This window comes from Talpa europaea (assembly GCF_964194135.1).
Source record: "Talpa europaea genome assembly, chromosome: 4".
In the NCBI taxonomy this organism is placed as follows: Eukaryota; Metazoa; Chordata; class Mammalia; order Eulipotyphla; family Talpidae; genus Talpa; species Talpa europaea.
Genome location: NC_140070.1, coordinates 145229271 through 145256406, shown reverse-complemented (window position 1 = coordinate 145256406; position 27136 = coordinate 145229271). Strand labels below are relative to the sequence as shown.

Sequence of the window (27136 nt, the reverse complement as noted above, 5' to 3'; positions counted from 1 at the left end):
TGAAAGGCACACCCTGTGTCCCGGGCTAGCTCTGTCTGTGGAGTTTAAATCTGAGGGTGACAAAAACAGACGTGGAATGAAAATGCGCCCGGCGCTGGGGCAGCTGCAGGCCCACAGGGGAAGCCAGTGGCTGCCCCTCCCTCCGCTGAGGCTGACCAGGGCCCACTTGGCGGGCGTGGAGGCTGGCTCTGAGGCCTGAAGGCTCTGTGCTCACAGCTGGGACTCGTTTCCAAACCCCAGAAAGTCCTCCCTGCTCAGAAACGGTCTCCGTGACCCACCTTGACCCCTTCTGGACTGTGGGCCACACAGAGGAGGCAGCCAGCCTCCCAGGCCTCCTCACGCCCACGGTCCTTCCCGGCTCCAGCCTCCACCCCAGGACCAGGGGCTCAGTGACACCACGGGCAGCACTTCCCTAAGTCCACGGGACACTGAAGGCCCACGCTGACGTGGCGCGGAGTGGGCGGCCTCCAGAGAAGGCACCTGGGCTGCTGGGAGGATGCATTTCCGGGAAAGAGCTCGTCCCCACACAGACACTGCACACAGACTCAGACGTGGGCACATGTGCGCCAACCTCAGCACACGCAGACCAATGTCCACACATACATGCTAACAGCTGCATGCACAAACCTACACACACCAGATTCTATACATGCATGCAAATATCTACCCACACATGCACACCAACATCTAACACACACCGATATTACACACACACGCTATGCATACACATCATCTACGCACACGAAGTCTACACACGCCAATGCCTACACACACGCATATACACTAATGTCCACACACCAATTCTACACTTACACATTGTCCATACACACTCATAAACACACATGCACACACACACGTAGAGGTATACACACACCTATATACACGTGCACACATATACGCACATGCATCTACATGACACAATGTACACATGTACACATACACACATATGCACAAATATCTATAGAAACACACAAATGTGTATGTCCAACCACCGATACAACAAAAATACACAAATACACACAACATCTATATCACGCACATGTACACACTCATATACAATTGTTGCACTGCATTTTAACTGCTTCACCATTACACACAAATACAGACATGTACACACAACACACACACGCACACACAAATATGTGCCCTTAGGAACACACAGTCACACAGACAGACACAGAAACCAGCCCGCCTGAAATGAACCGCTCGGCGGATTCGGAGGCGCCCTTGGGCCCCCGGCCTGCCCCGCTGGTCACTCACCGGTCGGCGTCGAAGTAGGAGTCGATGAAAGCGTCCGGGGCGCCCGCCACTGCGAAGTTACTGCTTCCGGTGTCCACCAGGATCTGCAGCTTTGGTGTTGGAGGGAAACAGAAGCTGTCAGGTGCCTGCGAGGCCGCGCCCGGCTCCTTTGACGGGCTGACTACCCGGCCACGGCCCCGTGGGAAGAGCCTATATTGGTTAGACGGCTTTCAAAAAAACTTAAAAATCTGAAATCTGAACACAGTCCACCAAAAAGGCTGTGGCAGGGAGGGGGTGCAGTCCAGCCTCAGATACACCCCAAATAAAAGGAAACAAAATCGGGCAAAGAACGGAGGTTTCCTTGAAGCTCTGGGCTCCTGTCGCGGCTCGGGCCGCCCTCTTCCTGCCTCCCCATCTTCCACGTCTCAGTCCCGCTCTGCGGGGTGCTACCCTGAGGACGCCCCGCACGGCTGTGCCCCTCACCTCACGCAGAGCACCAGCAGCCTGTCACACTTGGGGCTTTCGGTTTTAATGAGTGTAGTTTACACACAATAAAAATGCAAGATATTCGATACCAAGACACGGGAATTTATTTTCCACGGATCCCGCCTCTTCCCAGAAGCAGTAACCTCCGGCCCTGCCCGGCCCTGGCCTCCTGCGTCCTGCCCTGGCCGGCAGCGCCCGCAACCACACGGGCTGGTTACTTGGGGGGCGGGGGATGTCTGGTTTCTTTCATCAAGGGCTGACACCCCCACGTTGCATCTGCCCTTTCTTTACAAGGAACACCCCCTCCTTGGCGTGGGGTCCAGCCTGTCTCCTCCTTCCAGACTCAGCCTGCTTCCCACGCCGGGCTCGGGGAGCAAGGCGGCTGGCCCCCAGTTTCCACTTCTCCCGGGTGTGTCCTCAGGAAGGAAACGCTGGGTCACAGGGAAGGCGAGTGTTTCATGTGTCTTAGAAACCTGCTGAGCAGCCTCCCCGGGAGGTGAGCTGAGTCACAGCCCCTGAGCCATGCGTCAGCACCCCGTGGGGCTCCTTTGCTCCCTGTGCTCCCCCAAATGGGGTGTTGTGGTCTCGTTTATTATGTCCATTCTACAGAATGACATCTTGTGGTTTTGACCTGCAGTTCCCCAGGGACCAGTGACCTCCAGTGACCAGTGACCCCCCATGACCAGTGACCCCAGTAACCCCCACCAAGTGACCAATGAACCCCAGTGACCCCAGTGATTTACACCAAGTGACTAATGACCCCCAGTGACCACCCATTGACCAACGACTCCTAGTGACCCCCGGTGACCAGCGACCCCCAGTGACCAAGGACGTCGTGCTGCCCCTCAGGATCCGTCTGTCCGGCTGCCATCCCAACAGGCAATGGTGCCCGAGAGCAGGGCGGGTCAGCGATGCTCACAGCTCTGACTAAGGGCCGGGAGCTGAAGCACTTCCCTCACATTAGCCTGTTTCCTCTTCACAACAGCCCCCGAAGGAGGCGTTACTGTCTCCCCCATTTCATAGCTAGGGAAGCTGAGGCGCAGAGCGGTGGACCTGCCCTGTCTGGGGCGGGGGTGAGGGCAGAGCAGGGGCTTGGGCCCAGGAGGTCACCAGTCGCGTCCTCGCAGCCCGGCTCGCCCGCCTGCCGGCTCCTGGGCGCCTCTAACCCGCCGCCCACTCCCACGCGGCAGGGCCGCGGACTGTCCACTGCCCCGTGCCCCGTGCCTGCAGGCCTGGCACGCGGTGGGCACACGGGTCTTTGATGAGGGAAAAGCGAAATGATTCTTCCAGGTCGAATCAGAGAGGCCGAGTTGCTCCTGGGACAAAGGAAACACTCAGGGGACAAACACCGCGAGGAGCCCCGGGCGCCGCCCAGGTGAGGACGCGCGGGGCCCACGTGGGGCGGCCGGGCAAACAGCAGCAGCTCCTGCTTCCGGCTGGGCAGGGCTCCCTGCACCTGGGGGGGGCATTTCCCCGCAGGGGCCGGGGGACCATGGCGGGCATGGACTCCCTGTGCCCCAGAGCCTGGCCTCCCCGGGCGGGACCCCCTGGTGACCTGAGGGAAGTCCTTCCGCCACTGGCGGCCGGGGGCACCTGTGAGGTTGTAACAGGCTGGACCCTGGGAACGGGGAGCCTCCAGGTCCCCTGCCCACCCAGGGAGGAGAAGCTGGAGCGGAGCCTGGGGAAGGAAGACGACGGACAGCTGGGGAGGCGCGGGGAGCAGAGGCCTGTGGAGAAGCCGCACTTGCTGCTTGGCCTCGGGGCTTGGAGCAGGGACTGGGGGGCACGTGAAACAGACGTGGGCAAGAGACCCTCGGGGAGGCTCACGTGGCAGCTGTTATCTTGATTTTGCTCCTTCTGTCCCAGACGTGCTGGGCCTTCGCCCCTTTCCTGGGGTCCCACGGGAGGGGCCTCAGACCCTGGCTGGCTCTGGGGCCTCCGCGGCCCTGCTCGGGGCCGCCCCGTCGGGCTGGTTTACCCAGGAGGGGAGGGCCGGCTGGGGGTGCTTGGTGTGGAAACGCTGTCCTTTGTCCTTTTCTTCTCCCCACTGTGCACGGAAGGTCTTAAGAGTATGTTTGGTCTTGATGCGGCAGACGGCAGGTCCTATTTAGAGCAGGTAGTTTTGGGGGTCCTGGGGTGCCAGCAGGTAGGTTTGGGAGTCCTGGGGTGCCCCCTCCCTGCCCGGGAACAAGGTGTGTGCTCACAGCACAGACCATCCACTCCTATACCCCAGGCCCGACACCACAACCAGAGGAAGTGAGTCCACCCTCCACTCCCTCACAGCCACCCCTGCTGGCAGAGGCGGGGCTCCCGGGACACCTGGGCTAATGCAGACAGAACGCAGGCACGCGCGGAAACATCTAGTACCTGGCTCTCCGCTGAAATACAGAGTACTCAGCGGCCTGGAGCCTCCACACCGCAGCTGGGAGTGGATTGGCTCTGCATTCCTGATCATGTGCAGGGGGTGCTCCTGTGAACACAGTGTCAAACATCTGGGGGCACCCTCCGCCCAGCACGCAGGAGAGCAAGGCCATCCGCCCAGGCTGCAGCTGAGCTGCGCTGCAAAACCGGCTGCCTGCAGGTAAACGGCCTTCCCACCAAGACCAGGGGCCGGGGGAAGAGCCGGCTGGGTCTGCCTGTGCCCGGCCGCAGCGCCTGTTTCACAAAGGAGGCGACTGAACCCTGCCTCGCTCCCCTCGGCCCAGCACTTCTTTAGGTTGCAATAAGCAGAACTAGAAGCCCCGCCTGCCAAGAATAACTACATTTCTAAAGTCAGTGACTCCCAGCTCCACCTCCGAGAGCGACATTCAAACTGTGTGTACTGGAAACGGTTCTCGCAGATTAAAATCTGTCAAACGGCTTCCCAGGTTCAAATCCTCACTTTGATTCGCTCATAAACTCTTTGCCTCTGACTATCGGTTGAGACCTTCTGTCCAGTTAACACCGCGTGAATTTGTGGGCACCGGGATGTTACTGGAGGCGCCCGGGGTGCTGTGATCTTGCAGGTGCAGAGGGTCAGCCACAGGCAGACCCGGGAAGGGCCCTCCGCGGTCTGGCCAGGGCGGCTAGTACTCCGGGGCGGGGTGCTCTCTCCGTGTGCGCCTGCTCCTGAGGACAGCAGGGCCGAGAGTAACACCTTAGAGCTCCGTGTTCCTTCGTCATAATGTGGATGAGAAAAAAAACCCAGGGTGACCATTGCTTCCGCTTGCAATTTCCTAGAGCCTGGAGAACGCGAACACTTTAATTTTCAGTAACTCACAGGGAAATTCTCGAAGCAGGTAGGCCTATCAGAATCTCTGCTTTGCTCGTGAAAACACCCCTCAACTTCAGTCCTCTTGAGATGATTCCATTTCCATCCAGCTGTCAACATTCTGCTTAATGCCATCACTTCCTGTGTCACATTTTCAGTTTTAACCCCATCTCGCGGGGATTTCATGGAGCCTTATAGAGCTGGGGTGACTGGGTAACTCACTGGCCAAGGGTGCTTGGTTCTGCTCTCCCCTACCCCGCCCCTGGGGGTGAGCCTGAAGCGTCTACCTTGGAACCCTCTGGCCTTCAGGGGCTTTCCAAAGGCCAGCTCTTGGCATGGCTGAGGTGTGGCTGAAACTGGCTACGGATAATAAAAGAGCCTTTATCATGTAGGAATCCCAGGGTTTCAGGAGCAAGAGCCAGGAACTGCACAGAAAACCAAGTATACGTTTCTCCTGAACCACGGCACTCGCAGCCAGTGGGAACCAGCCCTCACGCATCTTTGGAAAGAAGTTCCCAGATGCGGCCTGTCGCGCTCCGGCTTATTGTCCACACGCAGACGTGACTCCGGCTGTCCCCTCGCTGGGGTGGGGCACAGAGGTGGAGGAGAAAGAGACACCTCGCAGCCCACAGAGATCCTCAGGAGACTCAGCAGGAAATCTCGGCCTTTCAGAGAAGAATGTGGTGGGTCGGAGCCGCCACCCTTAAAAAAAAAGGACAGCTGGGGTGCACGGTGACAACAGGGCGTGGAGACACGGCCAACAAGGGCAGCAGGCCCTGCACGTGCCGGCCCCCTCTGCCGGTCCTGGAGACCTGCCGCTCCACAGGCCTTTGCTGGGTCTCTCTGGCAACCACGCGCCCGCGCCCGCCCAGGGCCGGCTCCTCAGCGGCATTCCACAGCGGGAAGGCTCCCGGGCCACCGGGCGGGTCGGCAGACACAAGCCCATTGTCCTGGGCATAATGGCCCCACTGACGGGCTCCGGGCAGGCATTTCTCCTCTGCTGGGTGTGGAGTCCCACAGCCTCTGCGCTTGCTCAGTCCCTCTGACGCGCCGGCCCTCCCCGGTGCCACGCGCACACTGGCCCCCGAGCGGGCAGGGGACACAGAGGCAGCGGCTGTCGCCTGAGACAGAGACACAAACCACATTATTTTACACAACAGCCCGCGTGTGTGGCACCACCACCTCTTTCTGCATCGGTTCTGCAGAAGCGAGGTCCAGAGGACGCCCAGTTCAGCATTGGGGTCCCCCAAGCTGGCGGCCAGCTTGGCCGTTCACCCCTAGAACAGGTGATTTCAGGAGAGAGCTGCTCCCCCCATAAATGAGGCCGCACAGACTCGGCAAATGTGGGTGCTGGGGCACAGGACCCGCTCCGGGGGTGTTAGGATGTTCCCGAGGCGAGACGAGCGACACTGAGCTGAACTGGCTCCTCCAGTCAGTTCCTCACGCGCTGGGCGTCTCGGGCCCAGGAAGTTAAGTTCAAGCCACTCGCCTGTAAGTGGCACATGATCTGAAACCACCAGAACCAAGATTCTAGGGAGCAGCTTTCTTCCAGCCCCCGAGTGCCAGCGGAAATTTCCAGGCCACCCCACTCCCGTGTTCCCCAGACAGGCGTGGGGCCCAGGAGGGCAGTGGGACACGGACAGCACCCCAGACCCGAGAAGGGCTTTGTAATTCCAAAGCACAACTCTGAACGGCTGAGGAGCACAGAAGAAAGAGTCCATCCTGCTGTGCAAGGGGGACAGTGAGGGGGACAGAAGTGCCCCAGAAGCAGGGTGCCCCAGGCCCAAGATGTTGGGGTCCTGACCCCTGGCCCCCACTTCTGCCTCTACACTGAGCAGTCTCCTCTAGAACATCCCATTTCTTGCAGAGTAGAGCAATGAGTACAAAACTCCGGACCGGGACCAGGGCCTCTATGCTCGCGAGGCGGCTGACATCACAGAGATCGCCAGCCAGTAGGGTGAGTCGCCCCAAGTCCTGCTGGAACAGGCAGGACTGGCTGCCTCCTGCAAGTCTCTGGTGAAGCCTTGCCTGGAACCCCACGCCCAGCGCACCCTCTGGGCCGACCTGTAACAGGGCTGTGGATCGTCACTCTTTTGCCCTGAGCCAGCTTGGGGGCTCAGAGGACCCTTGCATAGCAGAAGGGGGTCTTCGGGGACTCCATTGCAGGCCAGTGAGAGGAACAGCTGAGATGAGGAGGCGGGTCCAGGGCCCGGCGGAACTAAGGACCTTGCAGGGAAGGGCAGCGTGTCCAGGGGTCTCCTGTGAGCAAAGTGTCCAGACCCACGGACATCCGGGACTGCGGGGCGACAAACATGGAAACCCAAACCCTCCCTAGAGCCACCGCCTCTCTCCCCAGCCATCAGCGGGGTCAAGGCCGAGCCCTCACTCCCTTCCTCCCGGGCCCTCCACGCTGCTCAAGCTCAACTCCCAGCAACAATCCTGCAGGCACCTCCCAGCCCTCTGCTTCCTCGTCCAGCTGCAAGCAGCACCGGCCACGGCAGCCCCCGGCCTGGCTTCCCGCCGCCCCTCCCCCTTAGTCTGCCCAGACCCCTCCTCTTCTAGCTGAGCCGGGGAAGCCTGACACTGTGCGCACAGACGCCCCTCCACCTGCGAGTCCAGCCTCCCCGCCAGGCCCCTCACCTTCACACCTTGCTGAGTGGAGGGCGCCTGGGGCTGGAGGTCAGAGGTCAGCAGCCGGGGCTCAGGCACGCCCACCACCCACAGCCCGGGTCTGGCTCATGCCTCTCCTCCGCTCCTGCTCCCTTCCTGAGTGTCTGGGAGCTTGTGAGGGTGAAGAGCGGTCATATGAGGTCACAGAGGTCATGTGCTGAGCAGAGCTGCTCCTTTGGGCAGCAGGTGGGAACTCTGAGCTCAGGCCTGAACGGGACAAGGAGCCTCTGGCCAAGGGGGGCTTCTGGAGCAATGCAACTCTAACAGTTTCGCTGGGAAGATCTCTTCCGGAATGTTCTTGGGGTCTTATCCCCAAGGCGCGCTCTGCCTGGGCAGAACTCACTCATAAGCTGGCACATCTGCAGATTTCATTTTCCTCCTCCTGTTTGATGTGGTTATAAAGCAGCCCCCACTGTTGCTGCAGCCTGAGAGTAAGTTTCCAGCCACCCAGGAGGCTGCCCTGGAGCACCCTCTCCAGGCTCTCCCCGCCCTCTGCCAACTACCCTCCCTCCTGGCGCTCAGGCCCTGGTTGGCTGAGGGCCTTTCCTGTCGCGCATTTCTCCAGGCTGCTGCCTTCTCTCCCCGAGCTCCCGCCGCCTTGTCCGCGGTCTCCGTGGGTGCCCCCCAGAGTGAGGACAGTCAGTAAACGTGCTCACCGCCTGCTCCGTCAGGTGGGGAAGAAATACTCGTGAGCCCCCGGGCGCAGGGGGCACAGGTGAAGGTGGCAAATCCTCCAAGAAGTTGGAGGGGCTCCCAGGCCAAACTCCGGATACCTCCATGCGAGAATTAATGTTGATTTTCTAGAAGCAACAAGGGTGGGCTAACCTTAGCTTCCCAGCTGCTCGATGGCCACACCCCCCCAGCATACGCGGGGAGCCGAGTCAGAAAGCAGTGGACAGCGGAAGCGGTGGCCGCCACGCGCCTGGCCTCTCCCAGCTTCCGGGGCTTTCTCTGCTCGGGGCCAAGCCCTCAGGGCCATGGCAAACCGCGAGTGCCAGCAGGGGAAGGCGCCTGGGAGCAGCGACAGCTGGCGGATGAAGACCCTGCTTCCTCGACAGCGCCCCAAAGCACTGGAGGAAAGAGCCCCACCGTCCTCGGCTCCTCTTTGCTGCCCCACCAGGGGTTGGGGCAGGAGAAACGGGAAGGTAGACTCACTCACGTGCCCCAAAGAGCAGATATCCTCTCACCCAGACACTGGTGGCCAGAAGGGAGTCACCGGCATGGCTAAGCACCTCCCGGGCCAGGAAGCTTCAGGCGGGTGGGCCGGACCTAATGTGCCGGACACGCCACACGCAGACCTCCAGGCTGCACGCCCGGCCCACACCTGCAGCTGCCACCTGGCCGAACCTCCACAGACCCTGAGGTGGCCCGCTGAACCCCTTATCGTCAGAGGAGGCACTGGGCGATCACCCCACCCAAAGCCGCGTGCTAAGGGCTGCAGGAAGGTAAAGTGCGTGGAGCAGAGCCGGGCTGTGCATCTAGCGGGTGGCTGCAGTCTGAGACTTCTCAGATATCACTGTCTCTTTTTCAGCAGGTTAATAGATAGGAAAATTAGCAGATAATTTAAATAATGGCTCATTTAACACAAGGATTCCTAATTACATTAGCGGCCCATCTGTTGACGGCTGCTGGCAGCTCCCGGCCGGCTCCTCCGGGGCTGTTTGCCCACAGTTGTTACGTGTGATTGTGGCCGCTGATGCCGCTCATCAGGTCCTCCCAGCACTTCCCTTCTGGAAACGAATCTCATTTACTCAAACAGTCTTGCTGGAGGAAGCAAAATAATTGCCACGCGCGATTCTCCACAATCTAACCTTTGGGTAGTTTTTATAAAGGGGGAAAATCGTGTTCCGAGGGTCCCACTTGACACAGATGTTAGACCGAGTGAAGAGGGGCCCGATTCCACACCTGCCGGCCCCGCGGGCGCCCGACTCCCGCAGCCAGAGCTCCGCCTGGAAACACACGGTGGGGGGGGGGGCTCCTTCTGGGGAAACCTCGACCTCGGGGATGCTGGAGAGCGGCAGGGCTCAGCCACCTGGCCCGGAAGTGGTGACAGTCCCCGGGGCGTGCGGAGAGCAGAATCTAGGTGCAGAAGCATCGGTGTGGGGGCTCCCTGTTGGGGGAATCTCAGAATCACCCCCAAATCAGAATCCTTCCAGACATGGTAATTGTCGCTCCCTCCACTGGTGAAATGTGTCCTGGGAGTTTACTGGGGGCAGGACTCCCTGCCCGAGCTTTGAAGCTTTCCAAATACCCAGATCTCCAGGAGGACAGGGGAGGCTGGAGCAGAGGAGGCTGGAGGAGAGAAAGGCTGGAGGAGAGGAGGCTGGAGGAAGGGAGGCTGGAGGAGAGGGGGCTGGAGGAGAGGGAGGCTGGACTTCTAAAGTGGTGGTGGGAGCTCTGACCACAAGCCCAAGCAGATGCCTGAGCTTGGGGCAGCCACGTCCATTTGCAGGCTGCTGGTTCCAGTCCATTTCTAGCTACAGTCCAGGGTGTACCCGGCGTGCTCTCAGGGAAGACTGAGTAGCAAGAGAAACACCGGCTTCTGGGTTTTGTCTGGACTGGAACCCTGGCTGAGCTTAGCGAGGGGCTGCGGAGCCTCCGGGCCCTCAGCTGCAGAGTGAAATCTCAGGGTGAGGAGCACATGAGATGACATGTGGGTGATGCCCCCAGACAGTGCCGGGCACACGGGGGTACGTTAGTCCTGCAAGGGTCTGTGTGTATGACTTTTCCTCATGTCCCAGGTGTGACTTCTCAAACACATCTTCATGCAGAACATGACCTGCCCCAAATCACCCCGCAAACTATCCCTCCCAGCCCCCCTACTCCTGCCGCGGTCTGGACGGTGCGGCTGGCCTGCAGGCCCTCTGCCCTGGAGGGCTGTATTCGCCCTCCTCCTGGGGGCTACCCCGGCAGCTGGCCATGTCGGCGTGGATGAGGCTGAATGCCAAGACACAGAGTGACCCGTGAAGTGTCGGGGCACCTGCATATTGCTGCAACAGTTCCTGCAGGGACCCCTGTTCTACCGGCCTGTCCTTCCCTGCCCTGGTGGACGGCCACTCTGCCCCTGCTTCACTCCCTTCCCCTCTGCTTTCACCTCCTGTCCGCTCTGTGTCTGGAAGCCTCCAGAAGCTCTGGAAGTGGCTGGTGTTCCTCCTCCGCCAGCGCCACGTCTGTGGACGGCACCAGCTGCACATAGCGCCCGGCACACAGTGGGTGCTGGACAGGGGCTGAGGGAGTTGGAGGGGGAGCAAATGGACAAAGATTCCCAAGGTCACTGAGGTCCTGGGCCCAGGAGACTTGAGTCCAGTCACTCTGAGCCCGTGGACAGGTTCCCCAGGCCGAGGCCTCTCTCCTGCAGGGCGTCGCTTACGCAGCGCCCGCGTCTCCCCGAAGAGGCGTGGCTGTGGCCAGGGGTGCACCTGTGGCTGGTCTCAGGGACTGGCTCTCTGCCCCCAGCCGGAGCAGCCAAGCTCCCGGGGTGGGACCTGAGCCTGGGCTGGCCTGAGGGCCACAGGAGCTTCCCTCTGGAGCCTCAGGAGGGGGACAGCACAGGCGCTGTCCACGGTGTCGGGGCCTGGACCTCCCTCCTCCCTGGAGCTCTGCAGGGTCACTGCCCACCTGCAGGCTGGACACGACCCCACACGGAATGGAGGGGATTGCGTGGTGTTTTTTTTGTGATTTAGCAGCATTTTAGTATCTGCTTTCTTTGACCCCCACACTCACCCTTGCTGTTGCTTTCCATTCCCTTGTGCATGTTCCTCTCTTCCCTCACCTCCATCCCTTGCGCCCCGTGATGCTTTCTCCCTCCCCCCACTCTGACCCTAGGGGGCCTCACTTCAGTCAGCAATGCAGGCACAGAGTAGGAGAGTAGGCCACACGCCCATGTGGTCCAGCAGGGACACCCCTGCTGTGCCTGTAGCCCACCGGGGCGCTGTCATAGACACGGTGCTCCCCGCCATCAAGAGCCACGCGTGCGGTGCAGACACACTGATTTTGTCCATGCAGCGCGCAGTGGTCACCTGGGCAGCTTCCGGCTTCCGGCTATTGTGAGCAGAGCTGGCCCCACCACAGATTACAGCTCTCTTCAAAATCCTGTTCTACGTCTTTGGAGAAAATTAATTTTCAATAAACAGTCGCTGAGTAGCTCGCTCACGCCCCGGCTGTGCAGACCAGCGCTGCCCCTCTGGAGCCCGCCCGCTGGTGTCTGGACAAGGCCGGCCTTCTCTTCCAGAATGGTTTTCCATCTCTGTGGCACTGGCGACAGGGCCGGCGAGGAACAAAGCATAGATGCTTATTTGAGGCTGGCCCACAGAATCAGAAGGTTAATTTCCAAGCTCCTTCCCCTGCCACCCAGTGGACTTTAAAACAATAACTTCCTGTTTATTATGACAGCTGTCAAGGAACTCTAATTGATTTTAATGCCGTGTGAAACACAAAGTAATTAGGAAAGTAAATTTCCTAATAGGACAAAGAACTACCGCCCAGGTCCATGATTTTGAGTCATGCCCACGGACAACTAAAGGATGCTCAGAACTGGGCCCGCCGGACGGCCCGGGAGGCTGCGGCTGGAGCGTTCTATCGACACAAACACCTGCCAGTCCCAGTGTCTGAAGGCAGAATGTGGCTCGGGTCGTAAGTGGTCCCACACAGACACTTGCCAGCATCACCCCGTAACGATGCACCATCTCAAACTCCCCCAGCGACCCCCGGGCGGAGCGAGGGGCCTTCCAGGGACACCGTCGAGTGTCGCCTCCACGCCTGCGGATCAGCCCCAGCACAGGGTCTGTCACACAAAGGGCTCTGTTCCCAGTTTGCTCTCTTTTGTGGATTTCAGGTCAGTCCTTTAAGAAACAGGCTATTTCTATGTGGTGTGTAAAAGGCTTTGATGTTTTTTTTCTTGTTAAACCCACGAGGTTAAAAAAGAAAAGCATTTTAATAGGCATATGGCGATCAAAGATTGCATTCTTTGCTAAAAAGATTTTCTAAAGTCTTTCCAAGTAAATGCCTCTCAGGAAAGACATTAAACCTTCATTGATTGCCACATTTTATGGTGTCCAGATATTTTGAAAGAGGCTGGCCCTAAAGAGAAATGCAGACGTGACCCTCCTTCATTTCACTGCCAGTGAGATACAGATGTTTTCCTGATTAGGCTATAGAATGGTCTCCCGGAAATCTTCCAGAACATTCTAAAGATGGGAAAAACTAAACCTTGGCCAAAACATTTTACAACATTCTATTAACTGTGGCAAAATCTCCGACATACATGTAAGAGTTCTTGTGTACCACCATCAACATGCTTGATGCAGGAGGAGCGTCTTCCAAGTTCCAGCCCCATCACCCCAGGGGACAGTGCTCCCGGCCCCGGCTGAGCTGCATCACCAGTCCCCTCCTCTGCCAAGATCACCCACCTGCTCACAAACAGGCTTTGCACTTCCACGTAAGAGAGACGGCACACAGGCCGCCTCCCCCACACCCCCCCTTTTAAAAATAGCCATTCCCTTTATTTTTTTAAATTTTATGTACACATATGGGTGAGCTGGATAATGGACATTCAGTATAGAAAGCCTTACATGTTTGATGCTGTATAGAACTTTTCACAATGACATGGCTCTCTAATGTAACATCTTGACTTTTTTTTAAATGTTAGCATTTTTGGGGGCCTCCCTGGTGGTGCAAGGGGTTAAGTCACAGCACTATGAAGCCATCCGCAGCCATTGCAGTGTGGGTTCAATCCCCAGCCAGGGGGCTGACCCACATGGCTCAACAGACCTCTCCTGTCTCCCCGCTACTCCCCTCAGCAGTGAGTTTCAGTCAGTCTGCCTGTTCTGCTCCCCACTCTGTCTCTGGTGAGTCCTCTCACCACCACACCCCTGGCAACACCCCAGCTCTTGTGTGCATAAATAAGTAAATCTTTAAAAAAAAAAAAACAAAAACACTAATCTCCAAACCAGAGATGGATCCCGGAATGTACATTTTAACAAGGTCCTGGGTGATAGGCGATCAGCAGGTGTGGGGCCCACCCACGGGCGGTCCCGTCTCTGCGGATTCAGTGATAGGAAGTTCTGCACCTCTTTCCCTTCAGGCGCCAATACAGCAGCTCCTCCTGTCTGTGGAGGATGTTCTGTCCAGCACCAGGCCCTGCCCTAGGGTGGACAGTTAGCAGGAGGTGTGGGAGCTTGTGCTGGGGAACTCAGCAGACTCAGCTGCCTACCAACTCCCCCCACCCCCACAGTGCCCTCTCCATGAGGTGCTGTGCACCCTGCTAGAGACCAGTGTCCCCCACGGGCAGTGAGTGTGGTGGACACTTCCCCAGAATCATCCCAGATGCTGGTATCGTCATACAGTCTCCTGCCTCGTCCCCATTAAAACCACCCCCCAGGCTTCCCATAGAGGGCCGATCACAGGCCTCATTATCAACTGTCTCATCCACCGAATGCTGCCTGGCAATGACGTGCTGACACCGGTGGCCGTCACACCTGGCCACTGACCACAAAGACCTGGTTAATGATTCATGATCACGATGACATGACATGGTTTCATAATTTCCTGAGACTGAAAACCACATAAAAGCCCACGAGGATGGGGTCTGTCTGGCAAGGCCGCACACCTGCCGTCCACTGGCCCTGCAAGCATCCAACTGAAATTTGAAAACAATAGAATTTTATTTATTTATTTATTTAAAAGATTTATTTATTTATTTGTTTGTTTATTTATTTATACAAGCACTGGGTACAGTCAGAAGCACAGGAGGGTGAGAGAATTCACCAGAGCCAGAGCGGGGAGCAGAACAGGCAGACTGAGCAAGTACACTGCTGAGGGGAGCAGCGGGGGGCAGGAGAGGTCTGCGCGCCATGTGGGGCCCTCGGGGGCAGCGGGGGGAGCGAACTGGTGCTATAGAGGCTGCGGGTGGCTTCACTGCCCAGTGCTCAACCGCTGTGCCACCAGGGGAGGCCCAACAGTCGAATTTTAATCAAGGACAATGATGCAAAAAAATACTGCGTTTGCTAGTTTGGAAAAAGTTTTTCAGAAATGAGCGTAAATGCAGACGGAAGAAGCCCTTCCCCGCCAGGCTGGCGCCCAGGTGCTGGGCCAGGGGGTGACTGGAGCCCACGGGGATGAGGCGCCAGTCACAGCCCAGCCTCCTCCCCGAGTGCCGGCTGCAGTCTGCCCACCTGGCGTTTCAGGGGCACGCGGGGCGGGCGGCGAGCTGGGCCTGCCCCGGGACCACCGGCTGTGGAAGATGCCATCACCTTCCGATTCACCTGCGCCTCATGCTTTTGCCCCAAGTGGATGTGTCTTGATTTGTGAAAAACAAACCTCGCTCTGCTCATTGTGTTTCTCGGGGCTCTGGTCCTGGCCCGATAAGCGCTGGGTGGTCCTGGGCCTCCCGGGCCCGGGGTGCCCCCACTAACGTGAATGTTTGTTTACTGAACAAAAGGCCCAAGAAGACAAATCTGTTCTCTGGTCCAGATACAACGCCGGAGAGGGTATGATCACAGCGGCCCCACCCCTGCTCCTGCCAATGTGACATGGTGTGGGGAACAGGGGACCCCACGGGGAGCTGAGGCTGGAACTGAGGGGCCAGAAGCTCGCAGCATCCCCCAGGAGCTGGGAATGCACTGGCCTCCTTCCCACAGTTCCTGAGGCAGAAGCCCTGATCCTGGGTTGGCAGGACTGGCTCCCTGCCCACTCCTTGACTGGCAGACAGTGGTCCTTCGGCTGCTCTTCACGGGGGGCCCCCTCATTGTGTGCGCCCCACCCCACCCCCCACGTTCTGTGCATCCTAATCTCCTCTCTCACACAGACACCAGTCAGGGGTCATTGGGCCCCATCCTCACTGAAGGCCTGGACTCCAAACGCGTCACAACCTGTACTGGCCAAGACCTCGCAGAGAAGGTGGTCCTGGCAGAGAAGGTGGTCCCGGCAGGCTTGTGCGCAGCCTGGGTCTGTTTGCGGGTGGTAGGTAGGCTGAGGCCTCCTGAGGGAGCAGCATGTCTGCTGAGGCTGGGCTGGAGCAGGGGCTTAGAGGGGTCCCTGGCTCCCCTGGACCTGAACACAGCCCTGGGACTTTCCATTCTCCTGCCCAGTGGCTCCTAGCCCTGGCCAGCAAGGTGCCCAGGGAAACACTCCCTCAGACGGAGGACAAGATGTGCTTGTGCTGGGCGCAGGGCCCCTTCCCCGCTCACCGCCTCGATACAGCCGGGCTCCGAGCTGCCACCTGATGAGCCCCATGGGCACCCAGGCGCCCTGATTCTGCTGGAGTGAGCCAGGTGCCTGCCTCCTGCAGGGTGAACGCGTCAAAATGTACCTGTTCACCCAGATTTTAAACATTTCTTAAAACATTGTTTTAAGAAGTGAACAAGCAACTATAAACCAGAGACCCTGGGGGGAGCGAGGGAGGGGCGGGGAGAGGAAGCACTAGAGTCAAAACAGGCGGGGGTGCAGCTGTCTGGGGAATATAACCATAATGAAAACGCATCCATTGTGCACAGATGAAAAATGATGTAAGATTTATAGAAAATAAAATATTTAAAAAAAACCCAACATGGTGCTGAAGAATTGCCGCTGCACAGAATAGAGCAGATCAGTCAGCACAAGCCCCTCTGCAGCCCCGAGCTGCACTTGGGGAGACTCAGCCACGGGCTATGTGGAAGTGCAGGTGGCTCAGCCGCTTGTCTCTGTCTGGCCACCTTTGCCCGCCTCGAGGTCGCCAGAGAGTCACTTGAAAGGCTTTCAAAGTCCCGCTCTCGAGTGCTCGCTCTTCAAAGGAGGTTCTGTGGTTGTTTTTAACCTCAAACAGAAGAGCCTGCCGCCCCCACCCCTTCTCCTGCTCCTGCTCACACATCGCACCTTCTCCAGGAGGAAAGCTCCCCCCAGGGCAGAGCGGGGCACACTCGGGACCACTCAGGGGGCTGCGTGGGGTGCAGAGGTGAGGATGGGGAGGACACGCCATTCTTTCATTCCTCAAACCTCAGCCTGGCCTGTGCCAGCCGGTCCAGGCAGCAGGGAGGTGGCAGTGCAGAGAATGTGCTGGCGCCAGCTGGCCGCGCACCTGACCCAGTGCCCGCCTGCGGCCCCGAGGGCCGGCCCCACAGGGCAGGGACACAGGTGCGCAGGAGGCGGCCGCCCTGGGAGCAGCCCCCGCCACAGCCGGCGGGGGGGGGGGGGCGACGCACCCCCCTCGCCTTCCAGGACGGCCCAGTCATTCCATCCTGCCAGAGGTGCTGGGGGCGGCCTCCTCGTCCCACCTGACTCCCCACCACACACTCCCTTCCCTCTCACCTCACCTGCCTCTCCTCCTGACCCGGGAAGCCCCCAGTCGACCGCCCAAGCACTCACTTCTGGCTCAGTCTGTTTTGATGGGAAACCACCCAAAGACATCGCTGCAGACACAGGCTGAGCTCGGAGTGGAATTTTCTGCTTTAATTCCGAAATTCCCTCAGGCCAATCACATTTAACACGCTTTCCCCGAGCTCCTCGCCCCCTGGGCACACATCCCGGGAGTATCAGAGTATCCCCCGGCATGCTCTCGGTGAAGTCTTTGTTCTGATAAACCCCAACCCAAGGCACAAGTGAAGGGGAGCTGATGCAAAGCCTCTCCCGCCCACACGCAGGCTCTTCCCTGCCTGGGACAGTCCCCCAGTTGAAGGCCGAGTCCTCTGGTGTCCCGGTCACGGCTCACACTGCTCCTGCCCAGACGGAGCTTCTGGAAGCATCTTTCCTAAGGTCACACCCTGTCCAGACTGCGCTACTCACAGCGCTGCTCCCAGGGTCCCTTCGCTTTCTCACAGTCCGGCTTCCCCAGGGGCGCGCCGGCTCTCTCCAGCCCCTCTGGCTGAGGACAGCACTCCCGGCAGGGACAGGCCTGGCCACGCAGTGCTTAATGCGATGGAAGGAGCGCAAGCCCATCCTCTGAGTCAAGTTCAAAGTTCTTTCATCTCTTTAATCCCGGCACTCCAGTCAGAAGTGCTTTTAGCTGTTCCCACGCTACTGCCTCTGGCAGGGAGTCCCAAGGTGAGGACGGCTCAGCGCACTGTGCCCGCGACAGCTGCGGCCAGGCTCTCTGCCCACTGGCCCCGCTGGCGTTTGGGGGGGCAGGTGCTCTTTTATTGGGGGACTGTCCTGCGTCTTGCAGGGTGTTGAGCAGCGTCCTGTACCTGCACCCACCGCAACTGGTGGGCCCAACTCGTGACCACAAAGCCTGTCTCCAGACATTGTGAAATGTCCCCGAGAGGGCACAATTTGCCAGGGCTGAAAACCACCGAGGCCGACGTGTTGCCCCTATTCCCAGCCCCGAGGGAGGCAGGAGCCAAGCCATCCATTTCCTCTGCTCTTCAGCAAAAATAACCACCAAGGGAGGTGGCGCTGAGACAAAGTTACTGGAAATACGGCCACCAACTTCTAATTTGCTGGTGTTGGCAGGGAAGTGCGGTTCTTGGCAGGCCTCTGCCAGCCCAGCAACCACAGACTCCCGAGCAGGTGATCCCAGGCTGGAGAAGAACCCCCAAAACTGGATCAGCCCAACAGAGCTGGGGAGTCCGCGGAACCCGCTCACTCAGAAGGTGCTACTTGTGCTGATGTCGCTTTCGCCCATTTGTTTCCCTAGTGAGTCATTATTATTCTTGGCATGGGACAGGCTGGGCATTTTCAAGAGCCACCTTCAGCGCAGAGACTGGCTGCTGAGGCTGCTGTTCTCCCTGGAGAACAACATTCCACGTTTCCAGACCCTGTGTTTCAGGAAGCTTCTGGAACACAAGCTTCTGTTTGCAGCAGAGAACAAGGAGACACTGACCCGAACCTCGGCATTGGGGAAATGGAAGGACGTGCCTCGGCCGGGACGGGCGGAGCAGAGGGGAACCTGGCCTCCGCAGGCCTCCCGAGGGCGTTCCAGCCGGCTGGGCGGGTAGCCAGGGGGGCCCGGGAGCGAGACAAAAGGCAGACTCTCAGCCGGTGCCAGAACCTCACCCTGGGCTCCGGGCTGGGTCCCAGGCTTCCACACTGTTAACCCTGCGCTGAACCCCCTTCTGCTCTTCACCAGATCCCAGCCACTCACCTGTGCAAGCAGCTGATGAAATGAGAGCCAAGGAATGCTCCGTGCACAAAGCAGATTACTGTCCCCTCCCCCCCCCACCGCATCACCTTCTGGAAGGGATCTCAGGCCACGGGGTCAAACCGCCTCGTTACAAGCCCAGGCCCAGGAGGGTGAAGGATTTACCCCCCAACCCCAAACATCTGCAAGCAGCAGGGCGGGGATCAGCCCCCAGGACAACTAAACCCCAAGCTGCAAACCGCACCTCCAGCTCCTGCCCGCTGGCTCCTGCCGGCTCCCGGAGGCAGCAGGGCGCCTGGACAGGGGTCCCCTGCAGAGGCTTCCCAGCCTCCCCACCCCCGCCCGGGGAGAAGCTTCCCTCCAGCAGGCGGCTTCCCCCCTAACGGGGACCCCACTTCTGTGCCACGGGGACACTTTTTGACTGGACACTCCTACTCCCCCTTCTCATGGCCCCGCACCTTGGAAGGGGCTGCTTCGCGGGCACTTTTCTTTCTTTCTTTCTTTTTTAATATAATTAACCATTTTATTCAAATTTTTGCCATTTCAAAAGCTTTATTTCACTTCCTATTTGTTGAATGATTTCAGTGTGTATTATGTTGAGTTAATGATTTATACAAATTGGAGAGAATTATAGCATCTAGAAACGTCTTGTATGTAGGAAAACAGCTTATTCAGAGCACGGCGCATAATCCACAACCAACATGTCTATTAGGTTAACTCATGGAAAATTGACATTATTGCTGCAAAGTGGAAATTTGCTCGGCGGTTCACCCTAACACATGTGCGCCCTCCGAAAAATAGATTTTTCCGTAATGGCACTAATGAAATCAAACCTCTGAGCCTGCAAAATAGGTCCAAATGGCGTAATGAAATCAAGTCTTTGTGCAAACTGCTCTGGCTGCAAACTTGTAAATAAGTTGTTTGAAGTGCCTTGTGTGAAAAAGATTTCCCAGGGTCTCAAATAATATCTTAACGCCTTGACTTCCCCCCCAAATACAAGCGATTCACAATGAAGACGAGGGCGCTGGCTACACAGATCAGGAGGCATGTTTGCTTCCGTACGCCCGGGTCTCTCCGCCGTGCCTGTGCCAGGGCTGCGGGTGAGGGCTTGGCTCCCGCAAGGGGCAGGGTTGGCGTGGCCGACCACAGGCCAGAGCGGTCCCCACCCACTGCCACCGATAAGGCCTTTTATCTTGCAGTGGCCATCGAGGGGCTGAGGACCCGGAGCTGGAGGAGGGGGTGGAAACCCTCTCTCCTGCTGTTCTTGTCTAGCGTGGAAGGGGAGCAGAAGGGGTTCCCGCTGCCCCGGCCCAGGGCTGCACCTGCTCCCTCTCCAGACGCTCTTGCCACCGTCCTGCACCGCAGCCGGGAGTGCAGGTGAGTGATGTGCCAGGCCCACGAGCCAGAGTGTGCCCGAGACCTGCGCTGCGGAGCAAGGGGAGCCCCACAGCCTTGAGGTTCCTGACGGGCTGTGTGGGCGCTCCTGGGACGCCTCCCTCCTGCGATTCCCAGAGCAAACAGGCCACTGCTTGTAGCGAGGAGCAAGAGGCGCACACCCAATGGCCGTCCGGCCCTGGAAAGGCCAGCAGACGTGGGGCGCCCGGCTCCACCTTCATTCCATTGCCCAGAGGTGGACCCACCCCGAGGAGGGCAGAGCCTGCAGCCGCCCACCTGCTCCCAGGTGTGTGCTGGGTCACAGGTAGGTGCTTTGTCACCGCACACAATGAGCCCAGTGTGGACACCTCGCTCAGCCCCGGCCAGGACCCGTGGACACATGGCAGGGGCCAGGGCTGGGCAGAAGTGTCCTACTGGGGGGAGCCCCCCGCCCACATCACACGCCCACCAGCCCCCACCACACTGGGCGAGAAGCCGGGCAAGTGCCAGCACTCACCCACCCTCCGCCCGATGGACCCGACCCAAGGGCCGCAGGCTCGGCCTGTTCAGCGGGTACCTGAGACGGAAAATCCCCCAAGGCGGGGACCGAGAAAGGCTCGAAATTCCTCTCCACGGGCCTGGGAAATCCCGCATGGCGCATGGCAAGAGCCGCTGTAACCTCCCCGCTGGGGTTTTCAGTTAGAAGGGCCTCAGTCACTCTAGGGGGGCCAAGGGCGGGCAGGCCTGAGATTCACCCCAGTGACCCGACCCGGAGGCGTCGGCCAGAACTCAGGGGAGGGCTGGGTCTGGGGGGCTGTCCCCCGCCACATGGGTGTCACGAAAGCAGGCGCGGGTGCTCTCAGAGCCCTCGAACCAGAGCCATGCGCCTCAGCATCCCGCCTTGCTCCCAGCGGCCTGCTTGTTAGTCACGCGCATTTAAACACCACGGGGGCTCGCACAGCCCTGCCCCGAGCTGCACAGACAGTAGCTCTAGGGTGAGCGCCCAGGACGGAGGCCTCTGAGAGTCTGGGCCATTTGTCTGTGGTGAGGAAACCAACACGGGGCACGGTCAAGCATCCGAGAAGCCCCCAGCCCAGCCTCACCCTAGCCCTCCACGGCCACCCCTCTCCTGATTCCACCCGGCCCCCGTCGTCCAGGGGCCACTGTCTCGCTCCAGGCTCCACCCGAAGCACCGGCCAGGCCAGCGCCTGCAGGAGTCACACTTGGATTTCCAACTAAACGTCCTCAAAGAGAGAGCAGGCGGGGAAGCCCCTGGACGGGAGCCTGGAGTGGAGTCCTGGTTAAGCTGGGTCACCGCCCCCACCAAAAGACAAGGTTGTGGCGTCCGAATCGCTCTCATGAAGCCAGGATGCTCCCCGGGGCCAGGCTGGCTCCGCACCCGCGGGTGTGGGCCCTGGGGGAGAGGGAGGTGTGCAGACGCAGAGGGGAGAAGGCCGGGGTGGGGGCCGAGAATGAAGGGTGCAGCTGAGGGCCCAGGAGCACGGGGGACTGCAGGCAGCACCCCGAAGCTGGAGGCGGCAAGGGAGGATACCCCTAAGCCCTGGGAGGGGGCACGGCCCCGCTGGCGGAGTGCGTGTGGACGTCTGACCTCTAGAAGTGTGAGGAAACGCGCTTCTGTGGCTCCAAGACACCTCTTTTGTGGTCATTTAGGATTGTGGAGCCGGAAACAAAGAACATGAAAGGCCACTGGGTGCTGAGGACGGGAAGCCGGGGTGTGATGTCTCCACCGGCCAGGACCTGGGGTCAGACCAGGGCGCCTCCTTCCACACCCCAGTCAGTCACAGATCAAAGGGGGCGGCTTTTCCCACTTTTGTTTTTCCCACTCATTAAAGTCTAAATCGGATGGCATGTGACGCCTCCGGCAGAATGTCACGAGGCCTGGGAATGCTTCCATCCCCAGCGCCCACCCGCTTGCAGGCGTAGGGGCCATATTTTAGTTCTAGCTTAATAAACGACATTTTTATTTTTATTTTTGATACTCAATGACTTGCCTTTTTTTTTAAGATTTATTTACTTATGCACCCAAGAGCCAGAGGTGCAGGCCAGAGGTGCGGGGGGTAAGAGGACTCACCAGAGACAGAGTGGGGAGCAGAACAGACAGATCTACTGAGATCCACTGCTGAGGGGAGCAGCGGGTGAGTCAGGAGAGGTCTGCTGCGCCCTGTGGGTAGCTCCCTGGCCAGGGATGGAACTCAGGCCGCAGTGCCGCGGAGAGCTTCATAGTGCTGAGACAAGGGGTTGCCCTTGTGCCACCAGGGAGGCCCCCAGTGACTTGCTTTTACATTGTCTGACAGCACTGCCCCCGGCTGAGGCTATCAGGAGGTCAGACCGTCCCAGGTGGCCTGTGTCCTTACAAGAAGAAAGTCTGGACAAAGACACACAGCTTTTTTAGGGGGCGAGGGGGAGGCGGGAGGACACAGTTAAACCTATGAGCTCAGGCTGACTTTGTCATTCTACAGATGGTTTTTCTTTCTGTCCCGACTTTGAATCACCAAAGAGTTTAACTTGGAATCCACATGACTTCCACGACAGGCAGCAGCAAACGCGGGGGGCACGTCTGTGCCTCTTCAGCTGTGCTACCAGCAGCTTCGGGGCCGCGGCCCGGGTGCCCGGTGGCACCCTGGGTGATTCCCTGTCCCCACTTCACAGGCTGTTGCGAGGGCCAACCAGGTGCTGTTTGTGAAACGCTCCGCAGGTGCCCCGCGCCCAAGAAGCCAGGACGACAGGTTGCCGGGTGGGCCTCAGCCGCTGTCCCTGCACCCTGAGGCTCCTGCCTGGGGCCTGGAGTCGGGAGTGGCCGCCTGGCCCTGGAAGGAGCTTCACTCTCTCCTCCTGTTCCCTCCCCCGTCTCTTCCCTTCTCATGTCCTCAAGGGTTTACCATCGTGGTTTGTCCCTGCGAATTCCTTCCCCCTGGCCTTCAGCCTTGCCAAGGGCAGCTGAGTGTAATCTGGGGACACTGGCTGGTTATTCTGAAAAAGGCAAACTGTGCTCGGTGCCTGTTTTCAATCCGAACTCTGCCAGCTCGCTGTGCGCCAAGCCACGGCGGCCAAGCCAGCGGTGTTCCCCAAGAACCTGCTCGCTCTTCACATGCGGGTGTTTAATAGGAAGCTCGGTGCTGCCCATCCCAGGCGCGCTAGTGGGAGCCGCAGAGCGCCTCTGAGCAGGAGCCCCGGAAGCTTTTGTGAAGTCGTGGCAAGGAACAGAGCCGCAGACCCCAGCGTTGCCGGTGGGATTTATTGTGTTCGCATGAGAGTCACTTTTTTGCAAATAATGGAAATTGCCATAATTATAATCACTTTAGAACACCATTATTATTATTAACAAGACCAAATTGCACAGTTCAAGCAGAGGCCGGCTTTCTACCACTGCAGAAAAGTCACATAATGGCCCGGACCCCTGGCTCTCATCTCCATGCCAACACGCTCGCTCACCCCACTTCTGAGCAGACGCTGGGAGGCTGCAGAGTGTCGGGCAGAACAAGGCACCCCAGTTCTTAATGAAAGCATTTTCTGAACGAGCACATTCCCACCGCTGGCTTCCCCTTGGAGAGCAGGGGTGCGCCAAGAGCCTCACCTGAGCCTCAGGCTTCGGCCTGGAGGAAGGGAGCAGAGCGGAGGCCACAGGGGTGGAGAGTCCAGTTTCGCAGGCACAGAAGTCCCTAGTGCCCCAGGGAGTAAGGTTCAGGCATCTCTGGCAGGAAAAGGTAGTTTGAGCCCCCAAGGAAGGGAGGAGGCAGGATGGGTAGGGAGCAGCACCCGCTGGGGGTGGGGGGTCCACACGCCAGGGCCTCGGGCTGCACTTCTGGCTCTTTCTCTCCTGTCCTGTGTCCTGGGCAAGCCATCGAAGCCCCCCCCCCCCAGCCCCAATTCACTTTTCCCATCCCCTAAGTGGGGATAAGAACCACGAGATGTGGTGAGGACCGGGGGAGAGCAGCCGGGTCGGCGCTGGCCGCCAGGCGCCGCGACACGGGCCATGGTAATTACTTCATTCTTGAAGAAGTCTTGGCTATTTAGTGCTTGGATTTACAATTCCATTTTTCTCTCCACCTAAGCAGTTTTTATTTTAGGCGCTGGAGGATCAGCAGAGACTAAATGCCTGACTCCCGACATTAACAGGGCAGGAACTCACCGAGTTCTGGACTGCCCACTCTACCCCCCAAGCCTCCCGGAAACCCCCGCGGGTGGTCAGGGACACTTCAGGTGGGCAGCCACGGGGGCACCCAGCACTGGCGCCCGCAGCAGGCATTTGGGAAGAACATCATTTCGCCACAGGCCTGCTGAAGACAGACACTTTGCTGTAAATGTGCTCACGACTAAATCAAGCCAGGATGGAGACCCCAGAATATCTGATGACCCGAACCAGTGTAAAAACCCGGGCTGTGAACACGCAGCCCTCCCTGGAAACACGCTCAGGTCCAACTCGCGATAACCTCAGGCGTGGTTCCGTCCTCCTCAAGGTAAAGCCAGGCAGGGGCACCCTCCGCATCCTGCTCATTTGATGTCATGATTTAAAGGTCATGGGCTTAACCAGTAACGACAAGCCGTCGCAGCACCCCGTCGCGTGCTTCGTCCCTTCAGAGTTTCCCAACTTCAGCAAAACAACTTTAAAACAACATAAAGACACTCTGTTACAGATGAAAGCTTCGCTCTTCCGAGAGCCCAAGAGAAATATTTTCTTTTTTGAGGCTTCTTCTCCTCCCCCTCTCCTCGGAATCTGGGGCTCCTTTGTCTCACACCCCAACTGCCCCATGGACAGCGCTGACCATAGCGAGCACCCTCTTCCACGCAAAAATCAATGTGAGTTTTTTTCAGGCAGGTGCAAGCTAAAGGGAGAGTCACTCAGGGCTCCTTCCAGAAGATTAGCCACAGGCCACAAAAGAACTTCAACCTCCTGTCTCGTGACACCTTGGGAAAGACAGGCCAGGCGGTCCCCAGCTCGGGGATGCACGTGGTGGCTTCGCCGGCACCAAACTCTTGGGGTGAAGTTAAGCTCTCTCAGCTGACACTGCCTCTGGGTGGGGGGAGCTCCCCCATGACCCACTGGGGGCCGGGCACGGATAAGATGCAAGGCAGCTAGAATCCAAGTTTGGAGCAGGGGGCATCCTTGGAGCGCGTGGCTTATTTATTTATTTTTTTCTTTTAACTAATTAAACAACCGTAGAAGGTATTTGGCAGGACCTTTTTTAAAACAAATAATTAGCAGGCACGTCTTTCCTCTTAAGAAAGTCTTGAATAAGTTAATTAGATTTACACCAAAGTCATGAGATGTTCTATTTCTGCAGGAAGCTCAGCTTCATTAAAACCCAGACGATAAGGTGGAAAGTACAAGTAAAGTATCTCCAGTCCCTGCAGCCGATGGGTGAGAAAACTTGGCTGCAAACCACACGAGGGCCAGGGGTTAGGTCCTCTGGAAAGAGGGAGCCGCACCTCCTGGGTGTGTTGTTTTTTCCTTAAGACCGCGGGGTTTTGGGGACATGGGTTTCTTGCTCCAAAATGTGCCAATAAATGAAGCTGAGACGAGGAGGAAAAAGGCAGACGCGGCCCCCAGCGGCCTGGCTCGGCCCAGATTCTCCCAGGAGCTGTGGGCCGGGAATACTTTGCGCACAGCACGTGGGGGCGCCTGGGGCGCAGCGGGCGGCGAGGGGAGCCACAGGCCGCCGGGCGGAGGGGCGCGCGGGGCTGCGCAGGGGCAGCGCAAGGGTGGGGAGCCCGGCGGTCAGGGCTGCGGGCTGGGCGCCCCCGGACCCTCCCAGGACCTCCCCGCGGGAGTCCCGGGCCCCGGACCCTTGGCCTTGAGAAGCGCGGGGTGTGGGCACCGTTTACCCAAAGTCACCCCAGTCATCAGCCGTGCGGGCCCAGGGCGCCGGTCCTCGCGGGGCGCGGGGCGCAGAGGGGCGTCTCCTCCGCCGCAAGTTACGGTCTCGCGCGCCCGGCCACGCGGGCCCGTGGCCACACTCGCGGCCTCCCCCGCGTCCCCGCGCGCACCCGGCGGAGCCCCTGGCACCCCGGATCTGCTCTCCCTGATTGGGACAGCGGCCGCTTCAGGGGCGACGCCCAGCGCGCGGGGACCTCGCGAGGCGCCCCCAGGAGCCCCCGGGGTGCCCGCGGCCGGAGCCGGGGGCGCGGGCGGCGGCGGGGCTCGGGCGCCCCGACCTACCTTCTGCGGGGGCGTCCCGATCAGCATCTCCAGGTAGTAGCCGCGGCCGGAGTCGCCCTGCAGGTTGTCCACCATGGCCAGGAAGTTGACCGAGCCCCCCGCGGGCTCCAAGGCGAGCGCCAGGCCGTCGGCGCGCGGCGCGGCGCGGGGCGCATCGGGGGCCCCGGGCCCGGGAGGAGACGCGGCCCCGCGGCTGGCGGCCGCGGCCACCCGGAGGGGCAGCGCGAAGGGCGCGGGGGCCAGCGCCGGCGCCGCGCGCAGGACCCACTGGGCCAGCAGCGGCAGCAGCAGCGCCCGGGCCAGCGCGTCCATGCCCGCGACCCGGCCCGGGGGGCGCGCCGGTTCCGACCCGTCCCGTCCCGTCCGGCGGCGCCTGGCGACTCCGCGGCGCGCGGGGCTGCGGGCTGCGGGCGGGGGCTGGGCAGGGCCGGCGGGGCTGGGCAGGGCTGGGCGGGCTGGGCGGGCTGGGCGGGCCGGGCAGGGCGGCGGGGCAGGGCGGGCGCGCGCCGGGCCGGCGGCGGGCGGGGAGGGCCGGGGGAGGTGCCGGGCGGGGAGGGGCGCGGGGGCCGCCCCAGCCCGCGCCGCCGAGTTGGGCAAGTTGGCGCCCCGGCCCCTCCGGCGTGGGCCGCTGCCCCGCCCCGCCGCCCCGCGGCCGCGGCCCGAGCGCGCTGGGGTCCGCGGGGTGCGCCCGGGGCGCCCCGCTCAGCCCGCTCGCCCCGGCCGCGCCTCCGCCGGGAAACTCGAGTCCCCCGTTTCCTCGGAGCGCGCCGGCCGCGGAGCGGATGTGACGAGGCTCCTCCGCTACCCGGGGGGAAAGTTTCGGGAACCCTTAAAGGGGCAGCGAGGGCCGGGAGGGGCCCCCCGACTCCGCGCGCGAGGACGCCCTGGG

General features: G+C 59.9%; 1 protein-coding gene across 2 annotated transcripts in view; it reads right to left on the bottom strand.

Moving 5' to 3' along the window:
* The window catches only part of BACE2 (beta-secretase 2), a gene marked incomplete at both ends in the record, with an annotated part of 52449 nt that extends 25890 nt beyond the window's left edge, over positions 1-26559 (bottom strand). For both annotated transcript variants that reach the window (XM_084231941.1, XM_084231942.1), the window contains 2 exons: positions 1261-1349; positions 26248-26559. In XM_084231941.1, the coding sequence (XP_084088067.1) occupies positions 1261-1349; positions 26248-26559 (401 nt within the window). The remainder of the gene's footprint in view (positions 1-1260; positions 1350-26247) is intronic.
* Positions 26560-27136: the final 577 nt, after the last annotated feature.